The following is a 24,648-nucleotide window of genomic DNA, read 5'->3' as shown; positions in this document are numbered from 1 at the left end:
CGACGGATCGACCGGTCAAATGGAGTTATCGCTCGTTAATGGGATGCCCTACCGGCGGCCATTAAAATATTAAAGACATCCGCTTCCTTTCTAACTTTCTATCTTTTGCCTCTTTCGTATATACCTTTACTACAGGACGTGCACACTCGGATCGGGGACTAATTCTTGAAAATTTTCTAACCTCGTTCTACGGAAAAATCGATATACACTCGAAGTAGATCAAGACGAAGAACCAGTCTCTAGCGACCAACAGAAATTTATATTTAGCCTGCAATTGTATTTTCTTTTTCTAGTACAGAAACAACGAAATAAAGTATTACCAAGGAACCAAATGGTAAATATGGAGTCACGACTGTAGATTCAGAATCAACAAATACCAAACACGAATGAAAATAATTTTTTTTTTTTGTTTAGCCTGCACTTTTACAAGCAATCAACGGGCTACCATAAAAGAGTAAATACGAGAAGCTCTCACTGCACGAAAGCGTTCAAAAATATGTATAAAATTATACACCAAATACGTACAACATACCTTTATCATTGACAAAATAGGTGGAAAGCATAAATAGTCTTTTTACATGTACGAAAAAATGTACAACATGAAGCAAGCAACAATCTGCGTACGTAAAGAAGCTTGTACCTCGACAACAAGTTACTATACGATTTAAAATACGGATTTTAACAGAGAGGAACGTTCAAGCACGTTCAAAATCTTGGCGATATTTAAACTCCAACGATGTTGTCTCGACAGTGAATATTTAAATGTCTCTGGCCGATACAAAAAGGAACCCTTTGTCGACGAAAACGCGACCGAACGTGATAAAGAAACGCTCGAAAATCATGAGACCTCCAAACGACTACGAAACGACGTTGAGAATCGAAAGCTATTAAGGGCAAAATCGGGACTCATACAAACGTTCTAAAGCATTTTCCGCGAAACTGAGGACTGGCCTAAACGCAGTGAACAGAGTCGCTGAAAATTGCTCTAGAATCGTATAGATACAACAGAGTTTTGTACCAAGGAGTATCTCGTCGTTTGAAGGCAGTCTGCCCGACGTCGCTCGACTCATATACAAATTTTGTACATTGTTCGGCAAGCGTATTAGCACATTTTTTTCATTAGTCCCTTCAAAACCCCGCTCCCTTTATATTCACCCCGTCGATTAAATCTGAAATTACCCCCGAACCGCCGTTAATAATAACTCGCAGCCCATCATTCTTCGATCGTTTTACTCTGCCACGCCAAGTGCAATCGCTACAAAGCGAAATCAATTCGTCGCTTCGGGAATGTTAGCAAAGAATCGCCGGTTCGTTTAACTGAAAGAAACAGGCGCTCGCTTTCGCATAATTATACTGCGAGTAACACAAAATGCGAACACTCGGAAGTGAAGTTATCCACGCGTTACAAATGTCGAGTATATTATTCCTCTTATACGTTGAAAAATTTAGAATTTAATTCTGTTTGAAAAAAAAAATATATGTATATATTTAGAAATAATCGCTTGGCTTCCGAGTGTGTTCGAATCGAATGCAGATTCAAAAGCAAACGGTGAAGAAGAAAAGAGAGTCCCAGTTTTCTCATGCAATAAAACCGCGAATATGTTTCTTCTTTTTTTTTTTGTATTATTATTCTTTTGGAGAACGTTAGTAGCAGAAAGTTTGTGAGCTCCGTGGGTGAGTACATTGTATAGACTTATGGTACAACGGTGAAAAATGGTTAGCTCGCGTTGGAGCAAGCTTGTGCGGTAACACGTGTTGTGCAGGATAATGAAATTCATTACAAAAAGCTGTGTGGTGCGATATTTCGGTGATGTCGGCTCGATCAGATACAGGGGAAAGAAGAGGGTCGTGGATTTAAGTGAATGACGAAGCCAATGGCCGACGTTCGTCGCAAATACAGCGAAATCGTTATCAATGTTCAAGAATACTAATGCAACGACAAGCCATCTGTACACTCTTTCATAATTTAATAACAATTATACGGTGCTATATTACTCACAGCTTTCACTTATTCTCGCAATCGTGCTGAATTAATGTTATCAATGTTCGTCCACGCATCGAAACATTTTTTAAAACCACGTAGCGTAATCGAACGTGATTGCATGTACTTATTTGTGTACTAAAAACGAAAATCCTTCACGATCTTACGGTCTTATTATCGTATAAATTCTTGTATTAAAAGATTAACTAATAAACACACCGTGCACGTATTGCGTGAAGAAGTATTTGGTTTGTTCGTCAGTCCGAACAGAGCCATACTGGTTAACACTTTAAAGCGCGCGTCATTTTTTTTTCTTTTTTTAATAAGCGAAGCAAATACAAGTAGAAACTACTGGAACAATAGGAATTCAATTGTCAGAGTTGTATCTTACAAAAGACTCAAGCCACAAGTATAAGAAATACGCAGCAACTTGTCGCAAAACTATTTATCAACGTTTAAAAAACTACACAGTTTGGCGGTAACACGGCCATTTTGTAAAGACATAAACTTACGTTTCTCTAAGAAGAAATGGACGGACGTTGATCCTCGATATTTACGTACATATTAATATTCTTACGTGGGCGTAGCTGTGCGTACGAAAATAATTTTATTAAATACCATGCGTCGTCGAAAAGTGTTAATTGTCTGATTTGAGCGACGTATGCGCTAAATGACCTTGGACTTTACGCGTTAACTAGTACGTGCCCTTTTAATTTCGCGGTACCAGGCCCGTGTGAGTCTCAAAAAATTAAGGGTTGGAAATTAAGAGTTGTAAGAAGACTCAACGTCCACATTACCGATGACTATAACCCATGTACTCTGAGAAGTGACCGCAGTTATTGACCGACGGCCCTTACGTGGTTTAAATATAGTGGAAAATCAATAGTTTCTGTAATATTGACGCATTCAAGAGAAACGTTTGGACGTATGGTGAAAGGGGGTTTTACAAAGGGCGACTCTTCCGCGAAAATCCAAATTGGCTTTCCCATTCGAAGCGTTTCGCATGCCGTACACCGTTGCTGGTAAGTCGGACAAAGCAATGAAAAATTATTACGAATGTGTCCAGGCACGTGAATAGGGTACAGACAGAGAAGGTTTTCAGATTTAATACGTTTTAGTGTGATAAAAAATTTAAATGACGTTTGGAGTGTCATTAGGAAATTTATAGGTAGCTATTTCTTCACCCCGCATAGTGTTGTTTCATTTTTTTGAGCAACAGTGTGTGCAATGTGTATTGTTTGTGGTGTGTATGGCAAGTATATGAAACTGCGCCGCCTGAGTGCCTCAAAAAGTTTCTCTTATAGAATTGCAATTAACATAGTATCGCTACGAATTCAACGTTCACGCGAAAAGAAATATCTAGGGAGGTACAGCCTACGGTCTAAGTCGCGTGGAAAAATAGTACTTCTAGTTCTACGGTAAGCCACGTGCTTTTAAATAAATATTATATTTCTTCTGCGTAGAAATATTATATTTCTTTTCGAGCAACGCCGGATTCGTCGCGCCAATGGACAGAACCGTTGTGTTATTTTACACGTGTTAGCAACGTTAGTGACTTTTTTCAAAACAGCAGTTAATTATTCACACGCGAATATGCGTAGATATCGAATTGAATTCGCTAGTAGCGAAGTTACTATGACATCTCACAGGGAGCGGTGTCGAGAAAGAATCTACGTGATACCTGGTAATCGCGTATTATGCACTCCCATTATCATCAAAATGGCCAAACATAGTCAGGGGGGACGATTGTTTAGACGCGAAAATTTAATACTACGAACTAAAAGAAGCTGGATTACGTAACAGTTAGATTAGTAAACACGTTGTTAACACCACCTAAAAATAAAATACACATTACAGACATCGACACAACCGGGGGTATTGAGAAATCAATCAACATTTTCTATGTCACAGTAATTAAACTCTCTCTATTTTACAATTACGTTTTACGTAGTTATATATGTATATATATGTCTGTCTCTACGTTTATCTGTACATATACATATACATATGTGCACGTATATTTACACATACATGTATGAACACATGTACATATTTACACCTTACTCTAACGAATCAAATTCGATCAATGGAATAAACGGAATGCATCGATACTATACATCGAGATGATTGGATCGTCTAATTCGAGTCTGATTAATGGATATCGACAACTATGCTCGAATCAACGCACGTGATTTCGATCTGGCTTTGTCGAAGGGAAACGAAATCCATTTATACGTTAATGGGAAAGGCTGATATTTTATCGACGATACATTAATATGCACGAGCACGTTATGTATTGTTAGAACGGCACGAAATTGTTAACGACATTTAAAACTGAACTTTAGTTTGCGTTGTTCGTAGGCGTAACGATTACGGTTCTCGCTTTGTCGAACGTAATCGAGAAAGTTGGACGGTCTCGTCGACGATTATTTAAACAACCAAAAGCCAGGATCCAAACCCGATTGATTGACTTGCTATCTTAGTTAAGGATCTACAGTGAGATTATATTAAAAATCACATACGTCGCAAACGTTCTCACTACATTCTTGTCTATATGAGAGCTACGTAGAATCGATGCTCTACTATCAACTTAATAATACCTTTCGTCAAATTAAGGCTCCAGCACAAACTGTAAACGTGGAGACATTGTAAGTAGATTAGTGAGAAAAATTTATTAACGAATTCTCGCGTAATAACAAAATTCGAGTAGATTTTTCGATGTTTACTAGAACAAAATTTTTTATCGGCGTGTATCGAGGTATTTCGATCGTTTTTCTTTCGCGCGAACAACGACTAAACTGATCGTTTATTGATTCCAGGCGAAAATGGGACTGCGAAAAAATTGTCAGTTTAAAATATTCTTAGATGCACGGAGAAAAATTGATTCGTTTTGTTCGATCGGTGCTTCTCAAACTTTACTTTCCCACGGACTCCCTACGATACAAAATTATTATTTTTTTTTTTTTATATACTTTAAAACTATTAGAGTGTTTAAAAAAATATTACGCATTCGAAGATCTTAATTTATCGAGTGACAACTACAACAAAACAGAATTTCAAGCACGATGATCTACGATCTCCTGTCGTCGTTCTGTAAGCATCGCATTCCTCTACGATATCATGCTGATTTTTGCATGTAAAAGAACTCTACACATCCACATCGTCATTGTTGGATCACCTTTCTTTTAAAAAATGGCTCGAACATAACTTTGATTATTTCCTAATTCTAAAAGTAATATATGTACTTTTGAAACCAATCTAGGAAAAGCTTTCCAACAATGCATTAATATATTTACTCCGATGGATGTTTGTAAAATAACCAGAAGTAAAGTAACTAAAGTGCATAATATTTTTCAAACACCTCCACAGCAATGGAAATTCTTTCTTTGTTTTTAATAAGAATATCATACCACGGGGAGTATTTTTTTCATTTCATTATATACATTTCATTATATTAGTGGTTAAATTATTAGTTACACGCATTAAAAGTACATTTCAAAATGGATGGACTCCCGAAGGAGTTAAAAATGATCGATAATGTCTGGGAGCTTCTAAAACGCAAAATCGCCAATGAAATCATCGTGAGTAAGACAAATCTTATAAAAGCAATGACTAAGATTTGGCATCGAGATGAGAAATTGAAAACTGTCGGACAATGTATTCGTATTGTGCCAAGAAGGATTCGAGCTATTATTCGCGCCAAGAGAGGTTTTTATAAATACCAATAGATCCCATAATATATTCATAAAGTACACCAAAATAGTTTGGTAAACTTTAAAGTGGTACAACTCCTGAATTATTAAGTTTGAGGCGTGAGCAATATGCTTTTGTAGAGATTTAAAAAAAGGATGCAGTTGCCATTTTCTTTTTATTCTGTGTGTTTATAACCGTTTTAAAAATATAGCTTTTCTCGTGCGTGTGGAAACCCCTGTATACTAGTCTACATATTCTCTATTTTAATATACTTCTAGAATGTGTGAATAATTATTTGGCACTGTATTGTGCTTTTTAGTTTATTCGAATAGTTCGAGGACCTTCACCTCGATATAATGTAGATATATTAACGTACTTCTAGCACGTGTAACTAATTATCTGGCACCGTAGTATGCTTTTAAGTTCGTTCGAATATCTCCAAGACCATCGCAAACAAGTTCAGGGACCGTCAGGGAGTCCGCGTGTGCCATAATTTGAGGAACCCTGGATCAAATCGCGACGTAGTAAAATAAGAAAAAGACCCGAATGGTTTCGGAGGTCCTATCGAAAGATCTTAACGGCGAACAGGGAAAGAATTTAAAAGACGATCAACAAACAGCCGACCCTCAATGCCGAACGACACACCGTTGTTGCGGCAACTTGAGTTTTTTGGCTCCGGTTCAAATTCCTCTCGCCCCGGGAGCCCAAATCTCGGGAATGCCATTCCAATTTTTCTCCACCAAAAATTCATTGTGGAAAACTGATCCTCGAACCGATCGCGGACACGATCCCGATCGATTCGAGTCATCCGTAACGCGTGACCATTGACAATAATAACTCACCCTTGCGGCGATGGAGGTGGTCGGCTTCTCCAGGAGGTCCCATAGCCACTTCTGATATTGCGCGCACTGTCCCTCGCCGAACTCCTCCTCCTCCCTTTGCCTGAGCGACTCCGCCTCCTTGCGCATCTCCTCGTGCACGTGCTCCTTCCTCTGATGGTACTTGTGCTGGCAACAGCTCTCCAGATAGAGCTCGTCGACGCCCCAATACTCGAGGTCGTCGCTGAACGCCAGCACGCACATCTCGTCTACGAGATGCAGCTTCCCGGTACGATAGAAATTCAAAATGGAACTGAAGGATTTCGGGTGACGATCGAAGAAGTACTCGTTGTCTATTAAGGAGTAGTCGTCGCATAGCTCGGTGATCGCCTCGTGGGTGTTGCAGTCCTTCAGTCGGCCTAAACGCGTGTGGGGCAGCCTCTCGAGGGTACGCCAGAGCACCTCGTGCTTGACGCCGCCGACGTTGATCGAGACCCGACGGTTGAGGGCCTTCGACCTCATGATCATAAACGGTTCCGGCGGTAGGGATGTCATCGACCTCGAGAAGGCGCGTTGTTGCTGCATCTGCAGCGGCAGAGGCGGTGGCGGCGGCAATGGCGGCGGCGGTGGCAACGGCGGCGGCAGAGGCGGCGGCATCAGGTTCACCGGCGCCACGGAACCGGCAGGTCCCACGGACGACGAGAACGGAGCGTACCGTACTTCCTTGTTCATCCCGCCGCCGCCTCCGACACTTCTTCCTCCGCCAACAACGGCGATTCCTCCTCCAGTTAGTCCACCGCCCATAATAATCCCTGACCCTACTATGCCTCCTCCACTTCCTGATCCGATAACGACACCAAGGGATCCTCCTCCTCCTCCTCCGCTACCGGTGCAGCTAGTAGCAACGGATGTACCGGCTGCACCGGCCCGCTGCAACGTCGTCGTGCCGCCACCCTCGAACGCGAAGCCATGGTCGGTGCCGATGTAGGGCACCGTGCACGACGACGACGACGATAGCACCGGGCCCGCAACCACGGCGCTCCCATTACGTTCCCCGTCCGCCAGTGTTGACACGTCCTCGAACCTCTTTTTGTTCAGCATCAAAGGTATCAACCGTCCGCGACGACGACGCCACGAGTCTGTCCTCCTCTACGCCGGTTCCACGATAGTTTACGTCTTCTGCTTCGTGCCCTTCTTCTTCTTCCTCTTCGTCTTCCGCCTCCTCCTCGTCCTCGTTACCCTTCTTGCGCTTCATCCGTACCTACGTCTGTCCTTTTGCGTTGGCTCGGTTGAACCGCGCCATAATCTGAAATCGAGCATTATGAAATTAGTGCCGTTGATAGATTACGTATCCTGCGCGTATTTCCGTATAGTTGCGATAATTTCTGACCGTCTATGGTTAGCGATAGATCGGATTACAGGAATAATTCTTAAAGTGAACGACAGTGAGTCAGTTCAGTATGGAAACTCTTTATGGGAATACTTGTGTACGTGATAGACACTTTATATTCAAGAAAAAAGGCAAACCCAGAACGAAGATGTATTGTGCGCCTAAATCGTGGAAGAATAAACGAAAATGTGTATGTTTAATGGTGTCGAAATTGCGAATTTCAACTTTGTTTAAAACGAAGCTCAACTACTTAGGTAATAGTCATCTTATTTTTTATAAGTATCAACAGCATGAAATAATAAATATTAAAAAAAAAAATTGTAACAACTAAACGAACCAGAAAATTATTTTCTTATTTTATCTTGGGGGAAAACGAATCACTTAAAAAATATAAAAGTTTAATTAGTAATAATTTTAGATTTAGAAGAAAATTTTACTTGTATAAAAATCACGAAGATCTGTGCTAGTTACACGCAACCGAAAGGAGTGTGTCGCTTATAATGAGGCCAAATTTCAAATCTGATATCATCGTCTGCGCTCCTATTTTCGTTGCGTATGGCTAAGTACATATTCCTTTATTGCCACACGCATATTGCGAACAGTAAGCCAACGTTTGATTGCATTTATAAAAAAGAAAAAATGTTTGCCACAAACATTATGTACAGCCTAGTACTATTTATACGCGAGGTTAATACTCTCTGACCTAGATTCTCTGCGTAAAGCACCTGTCTCGATAGTCCTGATTCAATCGCACGTGGTTTCGTGCAAAGTCTAGATCAGTATGTAACGAGAGCAATTACTTTGACGAAATGCTGCGAGCTACAATAGCCATTAACCATGCATGATAAGAAAATGGAAACTCTTTAAATTTCCACGCGACACATTCAAAAGTGCAACGTATATCATACAGGTAAAATGGCGTGTAGATGCATTTTACGTAAGAGTCGTATATAATATTATACACGAAGTAGAAAGAAACAACAGTGTTACCGTTGCGTTCTGTATACTTGACTCGTTCGTCGGAGTTGACCTAATTTCGCGTGCTATTCGAAACATTTCCTCCTTCCAAGTTCAAAGATCACAGTTTTTATATTAAAATTTCGTACGCATATATTACTTCCTTGTTAATTACGGAAAAGTGTAATTTTTTCCTTTACAATAGTAACTAATTAATAACATCCGACATTTAAGTGTAAAAATGTAATATCATTCGTATAGATTAATCTTCAATATCTGTCAATAACGATAAATGCATACTTTAATAAAAATTAATACAATAATTCCCAATAGAAAGACCCGCAGATATGTAGCGCCGACTATAACTATTTTTACTATAGCTGGTAGAACCAATTTGTGATGAAATAACTATTTTTGCTCTTCACTAAATAGTAGGAGGTCAAGACGCAGCCACGGTCAATACCGCTAATTTTTAATGATACATATCAAAGAGCTAAGAGGATAAAGGATGATCCAAAAATAATTTTCTACTAAAAGGTGATATCACGCTAGGGAAAGTTCAAAGAACTCGAAATTAAAAAACACATGACCGGGCAAACAATATACCGCCTAGTAAAACATTCAGTTTCTGTTTTTGCTTTTTCTTTTTTGTTCCATACACCATCGTTTGCTCAAAAACAGACAAAATTAATTCACTTTTATAATCTCTCTATTTGAATGCAGTTCTGTAAATCTTGCACATTCTATATAAAAAATTAAATTATTTATTCATTTAAATGTGAACAAGTATTTCAAAAACAAGTACAAAATATTTCGTTGCATTTTTGTTAAAATATTCCGAACCTGTAAATAACACAAGTACCAATACAAATAATTTGATATTTCGTTTGCAATAAAAAATACTATACTTAAGCTTTTATGAAGTTATTTCCGTCGCGAAATACACGAGCGTATCGTGGATAGTCTTGAATCACGTTTCTGGAAATAATTCCTTGAATCGACCGAATCCACGTTCATAGGAAACAGCAGGGTGTTATCAATCAAAATAAGGGAGAACGATTCATCGTCGTTCCTGCTGTTAAAGGCAGTTCTCCCAGCTTGAACAGAAATTATACGAAATGTACGCTATATTTATTTTAATGAATCATTCTCTTTTATCAAATAATTTAACGTATTTTAAACATCGATCGTGTGCTGGAAATTTTATGATGATAGATATATAATATTTGAAACGTGATTCTCTAATTATTCATTATTAACGGAACACTACATCGAAACTAGGTAAAGAATTAAACGAATGCAGCTATTAGAAACCAAGAAAGCTTCGAAAGCAATCAAGCACTGAAACACAACAAGTTGTCACGATGACGACCATTAACGCGTGAATAACGTCGATTGTATTATAAACATGCAGCTTTTGCGTGACTTGGACAAATTTCGCTAAGAAGCACCTAGTCGTAAATTTTTCTACAGCTTCGACTCTTGCCCCTCGTACGAGCACAGTTCTAAGTTTACTCGTATGTACATACCAATGGCAAAGTAAACGCACGCGAGAACAGGTCTGGATAACTCTCTATCGACGAATAAACGAACTTCCTCCTATAAACGGAAGGATGTAGAACGAGAGAAAAAGAGAATCGATCTTTTTCTGCCATAATGACCTAACTAAATAACCAGCATGTCGCAAATACATTTAGCCACATGTCATCCCTGGAAGGGATACAGTCAGGTAGGTACACAACGCACCCTTACAACTTTACACGACTTTTAGTACCAATACTGGAAGCTCTATTCGAGTATAGTCCGGTATCTACTTTGCGCAGATCGATCCGTGTGGGCGGAAACAACTGCGCGGAACGGAACATTCCGATCTTTGACTGACCGTTTGACTTTTCTTAGATGCTCCAAACGAAACATAAAAACAAAATTTTACACTATATTAAAAGCAGCACACGCGACAATGCACACCCACTTGTACGCTAATGTTGCCTGAGAAATTCGTTCCGAACGAACATCCGAATAACAAAGAAGAGAATTCAATTGATCTAGATACCTACACCGCGAAGTACAGCTTGATAGCTCCACGCTTCGATCCGAAAGGAATTTCTCACTTTCAGCCATCCTTCGTAAGACTGCACTTTCCGTAACAACTCGACAACGACATGCGGTCGTAAAAGGCCCACCGCACAAACTAACGATTTTACATGCGTAATATCGAAACGTTGAAAACTCGAAATTTCATGGTTCCCTGTAATAACAATGAAAACGCCAAATATTAATTCCCAAGTCACGTGATATTTTCAAGAACAAGCTTAAATGTCACTACATGGCATTTATTCGTGGCATAATTCCAGACCAGCTCTCCCTCTTACATCCCGGGGTAGCTCCGTGCTCGTTATACTCAATGTTCTTCGTTATCGATTGAATTATTATCCCTTATTATTCGGATCCGTTTCGATCGTCACCCACCGACCGTCGTTTGACAAGTCAGAGGTTAGGTAGATCGTAACGAAAATCTAAACGCGACATCGAACACAAACTAGACGTTCCGTGCATTTTCGAAGTAGTATTATTTAAATGCGTGTTGTTCCGCGCATTGTTTCGATGCACAGAGGCTGGGTTTTGGCTACGCGTCAATACGATGTTGTATGGCTAACAAAAATATTCCCGAAGTGTCGTAAGATACGCCAGTTTCAAATTCTTTGCTTTTAATAACGTCGCTCTGGATCCAAATCCCCGGCGTGGTCCGAACCGAGCATAAATTATGAAAAATACAGGGGCAACAATTTCGAAACGTGAAACGGAGCCTGATACGAGACGTGTTACCATAACGAATTGTTTTACGACGATATTCATATCGTCGCGGGCAACAGTAACAAAGATGGATGATGAGCGTTACCGGACAGTAGCAAAGAACGACTATATATTTACAACTTGCATTTCCAAATATGTTACGCTTTCACAAATAAAATTTGAAACACATTCCCAGTCCAATCTTATTCATTGTTATCTAGATCAATAGAAAAACAATACTTATTACACGTATCCTGTTACTATCAAACTTATATACAAATAATAATGAAAAATGTTACCCAATAAAAGTCACCAATTCTCCGTGGCTCTGTGTATAATAAATAGTCTTCGATTTAAGTAACACAGGTTTACGTTTTCAAATATACCAAAAATTATGTTATGCTGTTTCCAAAGTCAAATGCTATGTATGCCAGCAATTGGCATACAAAAATTATTTAATTACGGATCTTGATGTCACAAACAAACAACTTATACAGAATCACTGTCGAATCTTTACAATCATTAACACAATCGTATCTTATCGTGAAATGTCTGACATTCGTATTAATAGATTAAGCACGATTAGTAAATAATAGTAAAAATTTTTAAGTGAAAATTAAACCAAAGCACAGACTTCAACATTTTGACACTTTCAAGAGCGAGCAGCTGAGAGATTCAAGTTATCTGGGTCTGTACGCGCGTATTCGGGGACAGTATTTGACGCGTGCCGGTATGATGCTATAATGAAGTAGCTACTATACGGAAATAGATATAAGGTAGTAGAATCAAACCAGCCGCACACAATTTTTCGCGACTTACCTCTGCTTTAAGCACGGACACCTTCTATTCCAGAAGACAAGACGTTGTGCACCATGATGTAGCACCACATCTTGTCGTGGCTACCGCGACGAATAATGCACCGTGACGAGTAGTGACGATCGGTGACGAACAGTGACGAGGGTACCGTACTGCCACTTGTTTCGCACCAAGCGCTGCAATCGACGTTCGCGCGTCTATCGATTAGGAAATGGGCAGTGTAACATAGTTGTACGTTTAGATGCAATGCGAAACGAGAAGAATTTCACGTTTTTCTATCTTCAGAAACATTTGCAAACAAAACAATTTAAAATAAACATTTAGTATTGTATGCTGCACAGCTTAATACGCAGCTCGTTAATATCAAAATAGAATTTTGAAACAGTCTTTTATGTTAAGATATCCGTGTCATTCGAAACGAAACTGATAACTACTAACGGTGCCGATTGTGTATCCGGTAGCAATGACGATCCGAATTCTACTACTATAATAACTGCTGCTGTCGCCGACAGAGGTATTATTTGGACTACAGCCAGATATGCGCCTGCGTCAACGATTCCTGAAAACTACCCTATCTATCGTTCGTGTGATGAAAACTTGACCTCCACCTATACTGTTCGCTTTCCTCTTTTCACAAACTAATAGTTCGATATCAATTTTGAATCTATACGATATTTGCGCGTGCGCATACATGCATATATAGCTATACACACCGATATAATAAGCAAGAAACCACGCAGTCCGTTTAAATCGATGCCAACCGTTCCATCAATTCGTTCGGGTAGATCTACTCTTTTATACAACACCGCATCGTACACCTACAAATTAATACTACAAACGTGCTATACAGCACTGAAACAAAGTTTTCCTTTCTTTTATTGAAAATTTAAACATAATGTATAGTCCATTCACCTTCCACTTCGTATATCTTTCTTACCATGCTATTTATCCTCATAGTATAGGGCTGGTCGTATTACTGTGCGCAAAACAGTTGACAGTGTTAATAAAAGAAAATCCAACAATTTTGTAATAATATTTTATGAAAGATATATTGTCCTACTAAAGCTTCAAAGTGATTTATAAAATATTGTAATAAAGAATTAATGTCTTTGGAATTATTTTATTCTCTCCAAGAAATATGGACATCATCTGTCCGATACCTCTGTACACAAGTTGTTTGTGTCCAGGAAGTATGTCCACTGCTCTTATATTGAAGTAATCCTGCCACAGCAATCATTACACCATTATCTATACAAAATCGTTCGTCTGTAGCATGAAGTGTTGCATTCCTCTCTTTGCACATGATTTCCATCATATTCTGCAATCTTACATTGCATCCTACACCACCAACAATTAATACCTCGGATGAGTTCACATGGGCCATTGCACGTTCTGCAATGTTACTAAATTAGATATGTAAAACCATTTTATATTCATATTTTGAATTTATATAGTATGCAACAATACCTGTAATTTCAATAAGCATAGCAAATACTGTTTCTTGTAAAGAGAAACATAAATCTTCTGGAGTAAATTCTTTTAAGTCAATCCAAGAAGAAAGATGTTCTTCAATGTAGCTTAAAATACCAGAAAAAGATACATCCATTCCTTTTACTACATAGGGTAATGGAGCCAATTTTTTTCCTCTTTATGCATATAAAATTATATTGTAAATAAAATATAATTAACATATATAAATGAATCTTGTTAAAACAACTTACTTCTTTGCTAACTGTTCTATATTATAACCAGGGCTAGGATCATTTGAAAGTTTTAACAATCTTGCAAAACGATCCAAACAATTTCCAACAGCAATATCTATTGTTTCACCAAAAATTCGATACTTTTGCAGAGAGTATGCAATAACTTGTGTGTTTCCACCAGAAACATATAAAACAGTAGGATTTATACTTCCTGTGATTAAACGTCCCATTTCTATATGCCCAATACAATGATTTACTGCAACTATTGGTTTGTCATATAACTGAGCAACTGTTCTGGCTACCAATGCAGCAACTATTAATGGTGCTCCCATTCCTGGTCCTTTTGTATAACACACCACATCTACATCTTTTAATGTTATTTTAGCATCATCCAATGCTTTTTGCAAAATTTTAAGAATATGTTTTCTGTGATGTTGTGCAGTTTCACGAGGTAGAAATCCTTTTCAAAACAAACTTTAAAATATTTAATGTTTAACTTCTTAAATTTTAGTAAACAACAAATACAAATTTTTGCTTTTTATATTGAAACAAAATAATGAATACAAACGTAAAAGGTTATGTCTTTACCTTCGCCTGGTGGTGTAATATAGGTATGTCGTACATTTGACAACACAGTCTGATCTTGAATAATTCCAACACCCAATTTATTCGCACTACCCTCAAATCCCATAGCGATTACCATCTTTTCAATTCTTTGATTTTAAAAAGACACTGAGAAAACACGTTTGTAATTATTTTATAACTATTGGTACGTGGATGAATTAGGGTGAATTAATCAGCCAATAAAAAGCATAGATACATGCGCAGTACAATCATATTTCGTTCACTCTCAGTCGTCCATATTAGATGTCGAAAAAAATAAGTAAATACTATCATTGAAATAAAAACATAATAATATAAACAATATAAACTGTTTTCTAAATATGATATATAATATTATTATAAAAAAACTTTGAAATAAAAATCATTCATAGATAATGTAAAGTATTTATGAAGTGCCAAGTGATCATAGCGACATCTGCTGTCCACCTTGTTTGGAATGCATCCTCTTGCATTTGGTGCGGCTCTTGAAGAAAAGTCTTCTTAACAATCTCCATTCGTAGAACGTCACGCGGAAGTGATTCATCGAGATTCGTGCCAGAAAATGCAAGTTTACGAGTTGCCGCGGTGAGAAAAGTGAGTGTCGTTACCTCGAAAGGTTCTTGAGCCCGGTGAATGTCGTGAAATTCCACGAGTAGCGCTCACTGGGTGGGCAATTGATTTTCAAAGTGACCGTCGGGTGCTAGCGAATGAACGCCTCTGACGCTTCGGTACGAGTAGCAGCCAGCGCTGCCAGAGTTAGATCTATTCGCATACTGTCGAGTAAAAGTTTTGTGAAGCCACGTTAAAAAAAAATAGTGCAAAGGTGTGTACCAGCAAATGGAAAAAGCGAGAAGAGCCGACCTTCGCTTTTAATGAAAGAAAGGAGCGAAGGAGGCTATACGCGTACATACCGGTTCGGACTCTCTCTCTCTTTCTCTCTATCTCCTCAAGCAGTACTTGAGATATTCCGCGATTCTCGAGGTCTCCGTTACGACACCAGTAAGGTGTTACCCGGGTAATATCTGAAATGGTGTCGCGAGAAATACAGTTTCGCCGGTCGCGAAATCGCGTAGTCGGGCCTTTACGTGACCTTGACGTACCCGTTACTCGAGCCACAAATTCCGTGTCGCGTTTCGGTGTGGCTATGGGTCGTACGCGACAAGATATCCTCCGACGCATTCCGAAAAGGTGACGTTCCGCGTACGACATCCCCGAAGATGTCGCGAAATACCGACAAAAGCTTTGCCGCGATGTTCATTGAATTTTCTCGCCTGTGTGTACTATCGGTGTAACATTGACGAGCGGTTTTAACGTGTATCGCAATCGGCTACGTGAGTGCCGCCGCCGGTATGGCATTACCCGGGTAATGCCCGAGATAAACTTCACACCCTATCCGTATTCGGTTCGATAAAAAGCGCGAAAACTTGGACACGACAAACTTCGGTTTTCGCGTGCGCGGCGCCTTTGAAAGGCGATCTCTGAATTTGGTTCGACTCATTGAAAGTCCACGCGACCAACATTTATGGATCGTGGATCGAAGCGTACTACAATTCTGGACATGCGGAGAATGGCGATGGTAAGGCATCGCGACGGGTGATGTCCAGTACCACATATGGATTTCGCGAATTCAAATTCTGAGAAACGCTTTTGATCGGGAATACTAACTTTTCCGCTGCTTGACCACTACAGATGATACCTATTTGTGACATATAGAATTTTTAACTTAGGCCAGTCGACCCAAAGGACGAGTGGTACTGGTTCTTCTAGCGATCTCATGGCGATTAATCCAACGTATTATCATCTTTATGGCCATTCTATCATGTTTTGAGAATTAACGTGTTCACTGCTCTCGCAGGAGATTGGATCACCAGTTTTCGCTCCTCCAGTGTCTTCCATTGTAACACCTCTGTAAGGTAAATATTTGAATACTAAATTAAGTATTCTTATATTAAGTGGTTAGTAACTATTACAAGTTGAAAGAAATTATGCTGTAAAATGCCACAAATTTATGTATATTTTATGTGTTTCAGGAATGTCACGGGACTATGACAGAAGAAGAGGAGGTAGCGGTAGTGGTAGCAGCTCTAGTAAGTTACGGATGGATACCAATGTATCACAGCCCAGACCACATGGTGAAAATTCAGGGAAGAGAAGAGAATTAGATAGTGTAATGCGGAAAGCTCGTGAGTCTCAATCAAGTTATTGGAATAAGAAGCTTTTGGAGGTAGAGGAGCGAGACCCAAACAGATGGAGACACAGTGGATATAAGGAGTTATATGTTGGAGGCACAGCAAGTGGAGAACCTAGCAGAGGACATCTTCGCAGTCCGAGAAGCCCTAGACCTAGAAGTCCACACAGCCCAAGACCACGTAGTCCTCGAACTAGAAGTCCACGTTCACCGCGTGAAAGATCACATACCAGAGGAAGACCTGCTCGCAGTCCAAGTACTGGCAGTACTTGTTCTGATCGATCATGCAGTGTTTGTTCGCCAAAAGAACGACGGCGCATTGCTCAGCCTTCTCGGTCGCGTTCTAGATCACTAACACCAGTTCGAAGTCGAGCACATCCAAAAGAAGTAGTACCGTCAAGTTCACGAGTAATACCAACTCGTACTAGACCACGGTCGCCTCCTTTACCACGTCCACGCACACCTCCACCTGCACCACAACCTCCACCGCGTCATCAAAAGGACTACAAAACAATTAAAGAAAAAGAAGCCAAAGTTCGACGCAAAGAAAAGCATCATACTAGAATCCCAGAAGATCCACGAGTCCCAGATCCAATACCATTGGTAAAACATACTTTGTTCATGTAGATAATTATAAATTGTGGTTCTTTAGTATAATAGCATACATTTTAGTTATGTTTCACATCCTCTTTTTATTATTATTATATATGTCTTTTGTTTCCACTATGTAACTATTGACCTTGTGCAGATGCGTAAACCTGTAAAGGTAGAAAAAACTCATTCAAGTCATGGAGCAACTCAAATGATTAGGCCTCCACCTGAATCCTCACCAAGCGAAGACAGCGACAGTTCTTCCACTACATCGCACGTTGGTCCACCTAGGATGACATTATCAGAACGGTATGATTTGTAACACGCTCATTGATTATAAAATTTTAAACGTGAGAAATCTTTCTAACAAAGGAGCAGTATTATAAAATATTCGTTTTCAGCTTTGGTAAAATGGCACAATGGAGTGTAGATCGTCGAGATATGGAGAACATGCGTATCACAAAAGATGGAGAAAATGCAATGAAAGTTGTAATAGAGGGTGAAGAAAGGATTGCAAGATTAGGATATGATTCTCCACCACCGGGACATTATCCTGAATCGCTTTTAGCACAAGGGCCAAGAGGTCTGGAATGTTGGGACGATGTCCGTGTTAGATATGATTACTATAAAGCGAGAGGATATCTTCGACACCTCACTTTAGATGACTATATAAAGTGGGAAGAATGGTGGTATAAATATCAAGAATGGTTAGAAGCGGAACGTTTTTATGAACAATGGGCCTCTTCAAACCGTCCTACTGGTGGAAGTCGCAAGAGACGCGGTCGACGTAATAATGCAGCTCACTGAAATTTTGCAAGCCCGTTACAAATCATTCTTGATTCATAGACATTGTCATCAATAAAACATACTGTAATATTTGTTGTGCTTAGAAAGGACTGCAAAAGGTGTGCAAACGCTCTATACATACATAAGTACATACATATATAAACACACACAAAAACACACACCCATATATATATATAAATATATATATATTATAATAAAAGGAATGACTGTGCTGTAAAAACCTCGTTCTCAACGGTTTAATAAGTAAAATTTAATATACAAGATTTTTGTTCTTTTTTTTATATTTCATGTACATTAAACTATAAAAGTAAGTAAATTTTATGCCTCGACTATCAAGCATTAATACTATTTTAAATAATTTATTCCTTTTTAAAAATTGAATGCCTTATCTGAAAATAATTTTCTTTGATCATAAAATTTTAATAAAATAGTTTTATAAATTGATAAAATTTTAGTCTTTAATTAATGAAAGTGTTCAGAATTTAATAGTTCAAGGCGATATAAGTCATAGTATGTACAAGAAACTATAAATCGTTTCCTTGTAACAAAATAAATACTTTGTATATAATTTCATTTTTGTATGTATTTAACTAAAACATGGTTAGTAGATTTGTTATAAATCTTCATTCTTATGTATAAAATTAAGTAGTTATTAAGAATTCAAGAAAATATGAGATCTTCAATTTTGATTGTGCTACCTGTAAATTGTTGATAATGTTCGGGAAAGCTATATTTTAGCTAGATTTTTTCATTTGAATAATATTTTCAACACTGAAGATTGAAACAACAGTAGAAATTTTTAAATGCAGGTATATGATTTTCAAGATTAATTGAATTCCATATTTCACAAAGAGTGAATTTCTCGAATATACTATAATTTTGAAAATAATGCTGATATACATACGAAACAAATTAAAAATTTATGTATATTTATAGTTGAAATTGCATTAACAATCATATAAAACATTTTGTTCTAAAAAGTTAAATTAGATAAGTTATCTGCGATAAGCACTGCACTGATAAGAGGTTAAAGATCACCTGATACTAAATGTGGGTATATAAAGAAAATACGCATAATTACTGAACAGTTGTGTTAAAACTATACAGTGAATACATTTCAACCTAACTGAAGGTAATCATGGCATCGCATAAAATCATGCGAAAAATAATATCGTCTTCACTGAGCCCAAAACCTGTTGGCCCATACAAGTAAGAAATATAATTTAATTTTTGAATTATCATTTGCAAATATAGTTTCAATTATTAGATTTGTGTAAAATAGGGCTTCGATTATTAAAATACAAAAAAATTTATTTCAACAGCCAAGCAGTACTTGTAGATCGTACTGTGTATTTATCCGGAGTTCTCGGTATGGATATTAAAAGTCAGAAACTCGTCGAAGGAGGTGCTGCTGCTGAAGCGCGCCAAGCTCTTATAAATATGGGACATATTTTGAAAGAAGCTGGATCCGATTATGATAAAGGTCACATATTATTAAATATAAAGATTATAACTATAAACGGGATCGGGCCGGTGTTAGAGTTACTAGAATCATATGCAACTTTTAATTTAGGCGTTCCTTTCTAACTTATACTACAGATTAATAATAAAAGAAACCTGAGTTATCAAGTTCGAAAGCTACACATACACGCAGATGTAATAATCGTCTTCTTTGTTCATTAAAAAAATTTGTTCTTTTCGAAACGACCCTAGCAACGGGCGTTCATACGCGATGCATTATTTGCTTTCACATAAATCTGATCCTGACTATAAATTATACAAATCAATTCATTTATTAAAAATCATACTCTGAATAAATACTGTTTGTACAGGCTATAAATGATAAATCATAATATTTTTTTTTACGAATTTTTTACAGTGGTCAAAGCAACAATTTTGTTAAACAATATCAATGATTTCGCTGGTGTAAATGAAGTTTACAAAGAATGTAAGATTAAAATTAATTGTACTGCATTTTGAAATAATGACAAACTATGTTTGATATTTACATAATTTTATATACATACATGTTTTTGTATAGTTTTCACGGAAAACTACCCAGCCCGATCAACATATCAAGTTGGAAAGTTACCTGTGGTATGAAATAATATATTGTATGCATTTTAAAACTGAATCTATTAATACTAATTATAAAATATTGTAGGGGGCACAGATTGAAATTGAAGCTATTGCTGTTACTGGTGAAGTAGAAACAATTTCAATGTTATAAGTTAAGATTATTGTGTGAAAGTTTTGTATATTAAAAAACCATATATGAATGTGTATTTAAAATTTGTAATATTATATTAAATATGTATTCTTTATTGTTTATTTACTCGAAGTATCTAACCTATACATAACGTGTCACATTTATTGCTGTAAAATTAAAATGTTCTTTCAATAGTTCTGCAATATTTACATTTTTTAAATTCTTTTATTATATCAAGTACGACTTCATATATTTATGTATGTTAACGACGGGACAAAAATTAGTGCAACTTTGTTGATACGTTTTACTTCAACCATTGTATTCAATAAACTTTGTCTGATCTCATTTTTACTTATTTCGTACATTGAAAAATTCTATTACTGGAAAATCATTCAAACAACCAAAAAATAAATATATACGTATCTCAATTTGTTAATAAATAAAGTTTTATTGTAAAAAAATATTTATTACTCAAAAGATCATAGAACAAAATAGTATATATATCATTAATAAAATAAATTCTATATAAATTTGTGTATATTTAATATTCTTATAAAAATATGCAATTATAAACAATTTAGTAACACCTAGTGATAATTCATTAAAGTTGCACCGTACTTCGTAATAGAATTAATTCAGAATAGTTATAGATATATTTCGTTTAATATTATTAAGGTTTAGAATTTTATATCATTAATAACATTAATAACAAGCTGAGAAAAATAGAAATTTCATACTAAACCACAGTCTACAAATATCGATCATTCGAAGCTTTGTGATGCTGACCAAATAGTGTCGCTTCAATCACTACAATAAGTGTAGGAAACTCTATTCTTAAATTATATAGTTTATGTTACTTCATGCTACAAATCTGCTGTTCATAACCTTTTGAGTCTTTTTCAAAACGGTGTGTGGTGGATGAACACGTTGTTTGCGGCATTGGATACCGAATCGTGTTCCATCTGTATCTAATTTTTTAAATTTTTACTCACAAATAGTTAAAATGCCTCCTAAATTTGATCCTAATGAAGTTAAGAAAGGTATTTTTTAAAATTTACAATTTGTCAAATGTTTTGTAATGATGTAAAATTTGGTTTCAATTTATTTGTACATTTTTATAGTTTTCTTACGATGCGTTGGAGGTGAAGTAGGTGCAACTTCATCCCTGGCTCCAAAAATTGGTCCTCTTGGTTTGGTAAGTTTAAATTAACCGTTTATAAAACGAGGGTAATTTTGAAAACCATGCAGAATTGTGACACGCGGCACGATAGTGCTTCTTCTATGTCATTCATATGTTCACAAACATGAATTTAAATAATTTATGTAACGGAAAATTTGGTTGTTTTTGACATGAAATAGCAGTAGCTCAGTAGAGTTTCTTGGCACTAAATGGTTAAATATTAATAACGTGTATGATATTTTCAGTCTCCAAAAAAAGTTGGCGATGACATTGCAAAAGCTACCAGTGATTGGAAAGGCTTGAAGATTACTGTGCAGCTAACAATTCAAAACAGACAAGCTACTATTTCAGTAGTTCCATCTGCTGCTTCTTTGATTATTAAAGCACTTAAAGAGCCTCCAAGAGATCGTAAAAGACAAAAAAATATTAAGCACAGTGGAAATTTATCATTTGATGATATTCTTGTCATTGCTCAAACAATGAGGCCTAGATCCATGTCAAAATACCTTAGTGGTACTGTTAAAGAGATATTAGGAACTTGTCAATCAGTTGGTTGCACAGTAGAAGGTAGATCACCACATGATCTCATTGATGAAATCAATGCTGGAGAATTACAAGTTCCTGACGAGTGATGCGGTAAGTTTAGAGCTCATTGCTAACTTCTCATCATAATATTTTACATTTCTAATTTAATATGGTGTTGCAAAAAATCATATTATGATGAAAAATGTTTGCTTTGAGCTCTTGGTAGGGGTTAGCATCCCATCCACCTGATTAGTTATAATATTACTTTGTAGTATTGTTATATACAATCAGGAATATTGCTACTGAGGAGAAAACCTCAATAATAAATCATGTAATATATATCATACACATATAATACTTTAATATTGAGAATTTTATAAATTTCATTGTTTCAGAATTTTGAATATGGACACAAAAATAAAACAGTTTTAAAATTGCAAGCATTATACTTTTATATACATTTTCCCTCTTCGTTACATAAAGAAATTTATTAAATAAATATTTTTATGTGTAGTTAAATAAATACACATGTATTTAATATACTTTAACGTTCATATTACCTAACAAATACTTAGATATACATATATGTAAAACATATGACGGAAATGCAGTTCATAATGATTAGATTTACACATCAGTAAAATCAAGGAGTTTCTGCTTTAAACAAAATCGTATACATGTGATTAAACATAGATTATTTAACATTAGTATAGAAATTTGTTATCATCTATTACTCGATCTAGAGTATAAGAATCTATGAATCACTAAACGAACTGAGTTTATTTTATATATTTAAACTGTTCGTCAAATGAGTAGTTCTAGAATTATGATTTTACTTATATATTAATTTACTTTTTGTTTATATATTACAAACTTTAATTATAAAATTACAGATACATTGATAGTTTTTTACAAATTAACAAAATTTGTTATACAGGGAACCTTGATATACATATATATAAATTAAGATATATATCTTAAATTCTTGCATAAAGTAATAAACTAATTTATTGTTTACAAATCTTATAAGATACATTCATAAAATGAAATTAATTTTGACATCTTGTCATAAATTATTTAATAAATTTAATGATAATAGTATTTGAGAGAATTATAACACCAGATGTTATTTTTCTTAAAATTATCAATTTATTGTCCCAAAACGTTCCCATGTCCCCAATTATGAGTACCAAACATGTTTCTTGCAGGTTGTGCTCTTTGTGTAGGAACTCTATACCCAAACCTACCTCTTTGAGGTGGAAAATAAGATTCAAGAATTTTTGGAGTATTCAATAGTTCAGGACCACCAAATTCTTGAGGATATTTAAATTTTAAAAATATATAAAGGTGTCCCACTAGAATACCAAACAGTTCCATCATTCCATCTCCAAAAATAATGAAATTAAATGCAAAGAGTATCCATGGTATGTATATGGCTTTAAATTGTGTACCTGTTGGTTTATTAGAACATACAATTTAGAAAATTGGTTATAAATGTAAATATATGGTAATTTTGTTACTAAAAAAAGAGCACGTACCAAACCAGAAATTAACAATTGCATCTTTATTCAACTGACACCAAATATATAATACACTGAGTACCATAGGGTCCATAAGAAAGTAGAATTTACCTATAAGTCCTATTATAATACAGCACATCCAATTAAATAAAAGTAGAAAACAATAATCTGCGGGTCGTCCATCGCACTCCCCTCGTTCTAATCTCAGTGAATAATTATACAAAAAATAACAATTGATTAAGAAATGGAATCCTGTTCCAGAACTGAGGGGATAGAAGAAAACACTAGTTACTGCTCTCCAAATTTCGAAATTATTTACGAAACGATCGTATGAAAGTGTCATGGAGCTCGGACTAACAAGTCTGAATCTACCGACTAACGTAAATACAACTGTACATAATAGCCAATATTTCGTGAATATTGGTAATGAATTAAACCAATTTCTCACATCTGTCATTTTTGTATCTTTAACGTAGTAACGTAAATATCTTAAAAATCAATTATAACCACTATGGACAGTGTACAAATGTAACGTCTGAAGTACGATTGCTTAGCGACTATCAATGTGGCCAGATTTGGCATAATTGAGTGCATCGACGGCGACACTAGTAACGACGAACTTCCTTAGTCTCTGACGGAGTGGTGGGGAAAGCAGACGTACGTGTGTATACGAGAGCGCGACATTTTGTGTACTTCGGGAAATCAAGAAAGAAGGCGAATGTGATCCTTTCCTTCTCGTTTTTGAAACAGCTGAAATCCGTCTTACATATCACCAGCATACCATTTCGAGTCTCGACTGGCTCAGCCATATTTATTTTTTGACCGACGTATATCTATTACACCATAAACAAGGTACAGAATAAACCTATCTATC

The 24,648-nt window shown here is 36.6% G+C and overlaps 6 protein-coding genes across 15 annotated transcripts in view; 3 read left to right on the top strand and 3 right to left on the bottom strand.

Annotated features, from left to right (window-relative positions):
* Positions 1–12,899, bottom strand: part of Shab (Shaker cognate b) — a 44,157-nt gene extending 31,258 nt beyond the window's left edge. For all 5 annotated transcript variants that reach the window (XR_013081805.1, XM_076783640.1, XM_076783641.1 and 2 more), the window contains exons 1-2: positions 12,452–12,899; positions 6,517–7,798 (exon numbers count right to left, since the gene is read on the bottom strand). Coding sequence is in view for 4 of the 5 variants with exons in the window: in XM_076783640.1 (XP_076639755.1) it covers positions 6,517–7,593 (1,077 nt within the window). In the remaining variant the exon portion in view is untranslated. The remainder of the gene's footprint in view (positions 1–6,516; positions 7,799–12,451) is intronic.
* A 571-nt stretch (positions 12,900–13,470) lies between these two features.
* On the bottom strand, positions 13,471–15,342 carry Tcs3 (Probable tRNA N6-adenosine threonylcarbamoyltransferase Tcs3). Its single transcript, XM_076783669.1, has 5 exons — positions 15,202–15,342; positions 14,740–14,883; positions 14,170–14,611; positions 13,916–14,094; positions 13,471–13,840 (listed from the first exon to the last, which is right to left on the bottom strand). The coding sequence occupies exons 2-5, from the start codon at positions 14,852–14,854 to the stop codon at positions 13,569–13,571; spliced, it is 1,008 nt and encodes a 335-aa protein (XP_076639784.1). The 5' UTR covers positions 14,855–14,883; positions 15,202–15,342; the 3' UTR covers positions 13,471–13,568.
* On the top strand, positions 15,207–19,263 carry LOC143351769 (uncharacterized). 6 transcript variants are annotated; one of them, XM_076783659.1, is made up of 5 exons: positions 15,207–15,348; positions 16,482–16,667; positions 16,785–17,545; positions 17,691–17,842; positions 17,935–19,263. In XM_076783659.1, the coding sequence occupies exons 3-5, from the start codon at positions 16,787–16,789 to the stop codon at positions 18,338–18,340; spliced, it is 1,317 nt and encodes a 438-aa protein (XP_076639774.1). In that variant the 5' UTR covers positions 15,207–15,348; positions 16,482–16,667; positions 16,785–16,786; the 3' UTR covers positions 18,341–19,263. The 6 variants fall into 6 exon arrangements, with proteins under 6 accessions (XP_076639774.1, XP_076639777.1, XP_076639772.1 ...); XM_076783662.1 differs by having other exon boundaries at positions 15,213–15,348; positions 16,610–16,667; XM_076783657.1 differs by lacking the exon at positions 15,207–15,348 and adding an exon at positions 15,438–15,577.
* A 121-nt stretch (positions 19,264–19,384) lies between these two features.
* Positions 19,385–20,669, top strand: Uk114 (reactive intermediate imine deaminase A homolog UK114). The gene is made up of 5 exons (XM_076783674.1): positions 19,385–19,549; positions 19,663–19,823; positions 20,220–20,288; positions 20,382–20,437; positions 20,505–20,669. Exons 1-5 carry the CDS (start codon positions 19,479–19,481, stop codon positions 20,568–20,570), a joined length of 423 nt encoding a protein of 140 aa, XP_076639789.1. The 5' UTR covers positions 19,385–19,478; the 3' UTR covers positions 20,571–20,669.
* A 758-nt stretch (positions 20,670–21,427) lies between these two features.
* Positions 21,428–22,694, top strand: Rpl12 (ribosomal protein L12). Its single transcript, XM_076777800.1, has 4 exons — positions 21,428–21,589; positions 21,671–21,744; positions 21,975–22,365; positions 22,650–22,694. Exons 1-3 carry the CDS (start codon positions 21,553–21,555, stop codon positions 22,359–22,361), a joined length of 498 nt encoding a protein of 165 aa, XP_076633915.1. The 5' UTR covers positions 21,428–21,552; the 3' UTR covers positions 22,362–22,365; positions 22,650–22,694.
* A 542-nt stretch (positions 22,695–23,236) lies between these two features.
* Positions 23,237–24,520, bottom strand: Der-1 (derlin 1). The gene is made up of 2 exons (XM_076777790.1): positions 23,793–24,520; positions 23,237–23,705 (listed from the first exon to the last, which is right to left on the bottom strand). The coding sequence occupies exons 1-2, from the start codon at positions 24,229–24,231 to the stop codon at positions 23,404–23,406; spliced, it is 741 nt and encodes a 246-aa protein (XP_076633905.1). The 5' UTR covers positions 24,232–24,520; the 3' UTR covers positions 23,237–23,403.
* Positions 24,521–24,648: the final 128 nt, after the last annotated feature.

The sequence above is a fragment of the Colletes latitarsis genome, chromosome 2 (genome assembly GCF_051014445.1).
Source record: "Colletes latitarsis isolate SP2378_abdomen chromosome 2, iyColLati1, whole genome shotgun sequence".
NCBI classification, from domain to species: Eukaryota; Metazoa; Arthropoda; class Insecta; order Hymenoptera; family Colletidae; genus Colletes; species Colletes latitarsis.
Note: the sequence above shows the minus strand (reverse complement) of the source record. Positions and strands in the feature narration are given on the sequence as shown.

Excerpts from the sequence above, each read along its gene's own strand:
- Tcs3 (XM_076783669.1), bottom strand. The coding sequence starts at position 14,854 with ATGGTAATCGCTATGGGATTTGAGGGTAGTGCGAATAAATTGGGTGTT. Across the intron at positions 14,095-14,169 it reads ATAGAACAGTTAGCAAAGAA|AGGAAAAAAATTGGCTCCAT; the intron begins GTAAGTTGTTTT and ends ATATGCATAAAG. Across the intron at positions 13,841-13,915 it reads TATGCTTATTGAAATTACAG|AACGTGCAATGGCCCATGTG; the intron begins GTATTGTTGCAT and ends GTAACATTGCAG.
- LOC143351769 (XM_076783659.1), top strand. The coding sequence starts at position 16,787 with ATGTCACGGGACTATGACAGAAGAAGAGGAGGTAGCGGTAGTGGTAGC. Across the intron at positions 17,546-17,690 it reads TCCCAGATCCAATACCATTG|ATGCGTAAACCTGTAAAGGT; the intron begins GTAAAACATACT and ends GACCTTGTGCAG. Across the intron at positions 17,843-17,934 it reads AGGATGACATTATCAGAACG|CTTTGGTAAAATGGCACAAT; the intron begins GTATGATTTGTA and ends ATTCGTTTTCAG.
- Uk114 (XM_076783674.1), top strand. The coding sequence starts at position 19,479 with ATGGCATCGCATAAAATCATGCGAAAAATAATATCGTCTTCACTGAGC. Across the intron at positions 19,550-19,662 it reads AAACCTGTTGGCCCATACAA|CCAAGCAGTACTTGTAGATC; the intron begins GTAAGAAATATA and ends TTATTTCAACAG. Across the intron at positions 19,824-20,219 it reads TGGATCCGATTATGATAAAG|TGGTCAAAGCAACAATTTTG; the intron begins GTCACATATTAT and ends AATTTTTTACAG.
- Rpl12 (XM_076777800.1), top strand. The coding sequence starts at position 21,553 with ATGCCTCCTAAATTTGATCCTAATGAAGTTAAGAAAG. Across the intron at positions 21,590-21,670 it reads TCCTAATGAAGTTAAGAAAG|TTTTCTTACGATGCGTTGGA; the intron begins GTATTTTTTAAA and ends ACATTTTTATAG. Across the intron at positions 21,745-21,974 it reads AAATTGGTCCTCTTGGTTTG|TCTCCAAAAAAAGTTGGCGA; the intron begins GTAAGTTTAAAT and ends TGATATTTTCAG.
- Der-1 (XM_076777790.1), bottom strand. The coding sequence starts at position 24,231 with ATGACAGATGTGAGAAATTGGTTTAATTCATTACCAATATTCACGAAA. Across the intron at positions 23,706-23,792 it reads AATTGTTAATTTCTGGTTTG|GTACACAATTTAAAGCCATA; the intron begins GTACGTGCTCTT and ends ATAAACCAACAG.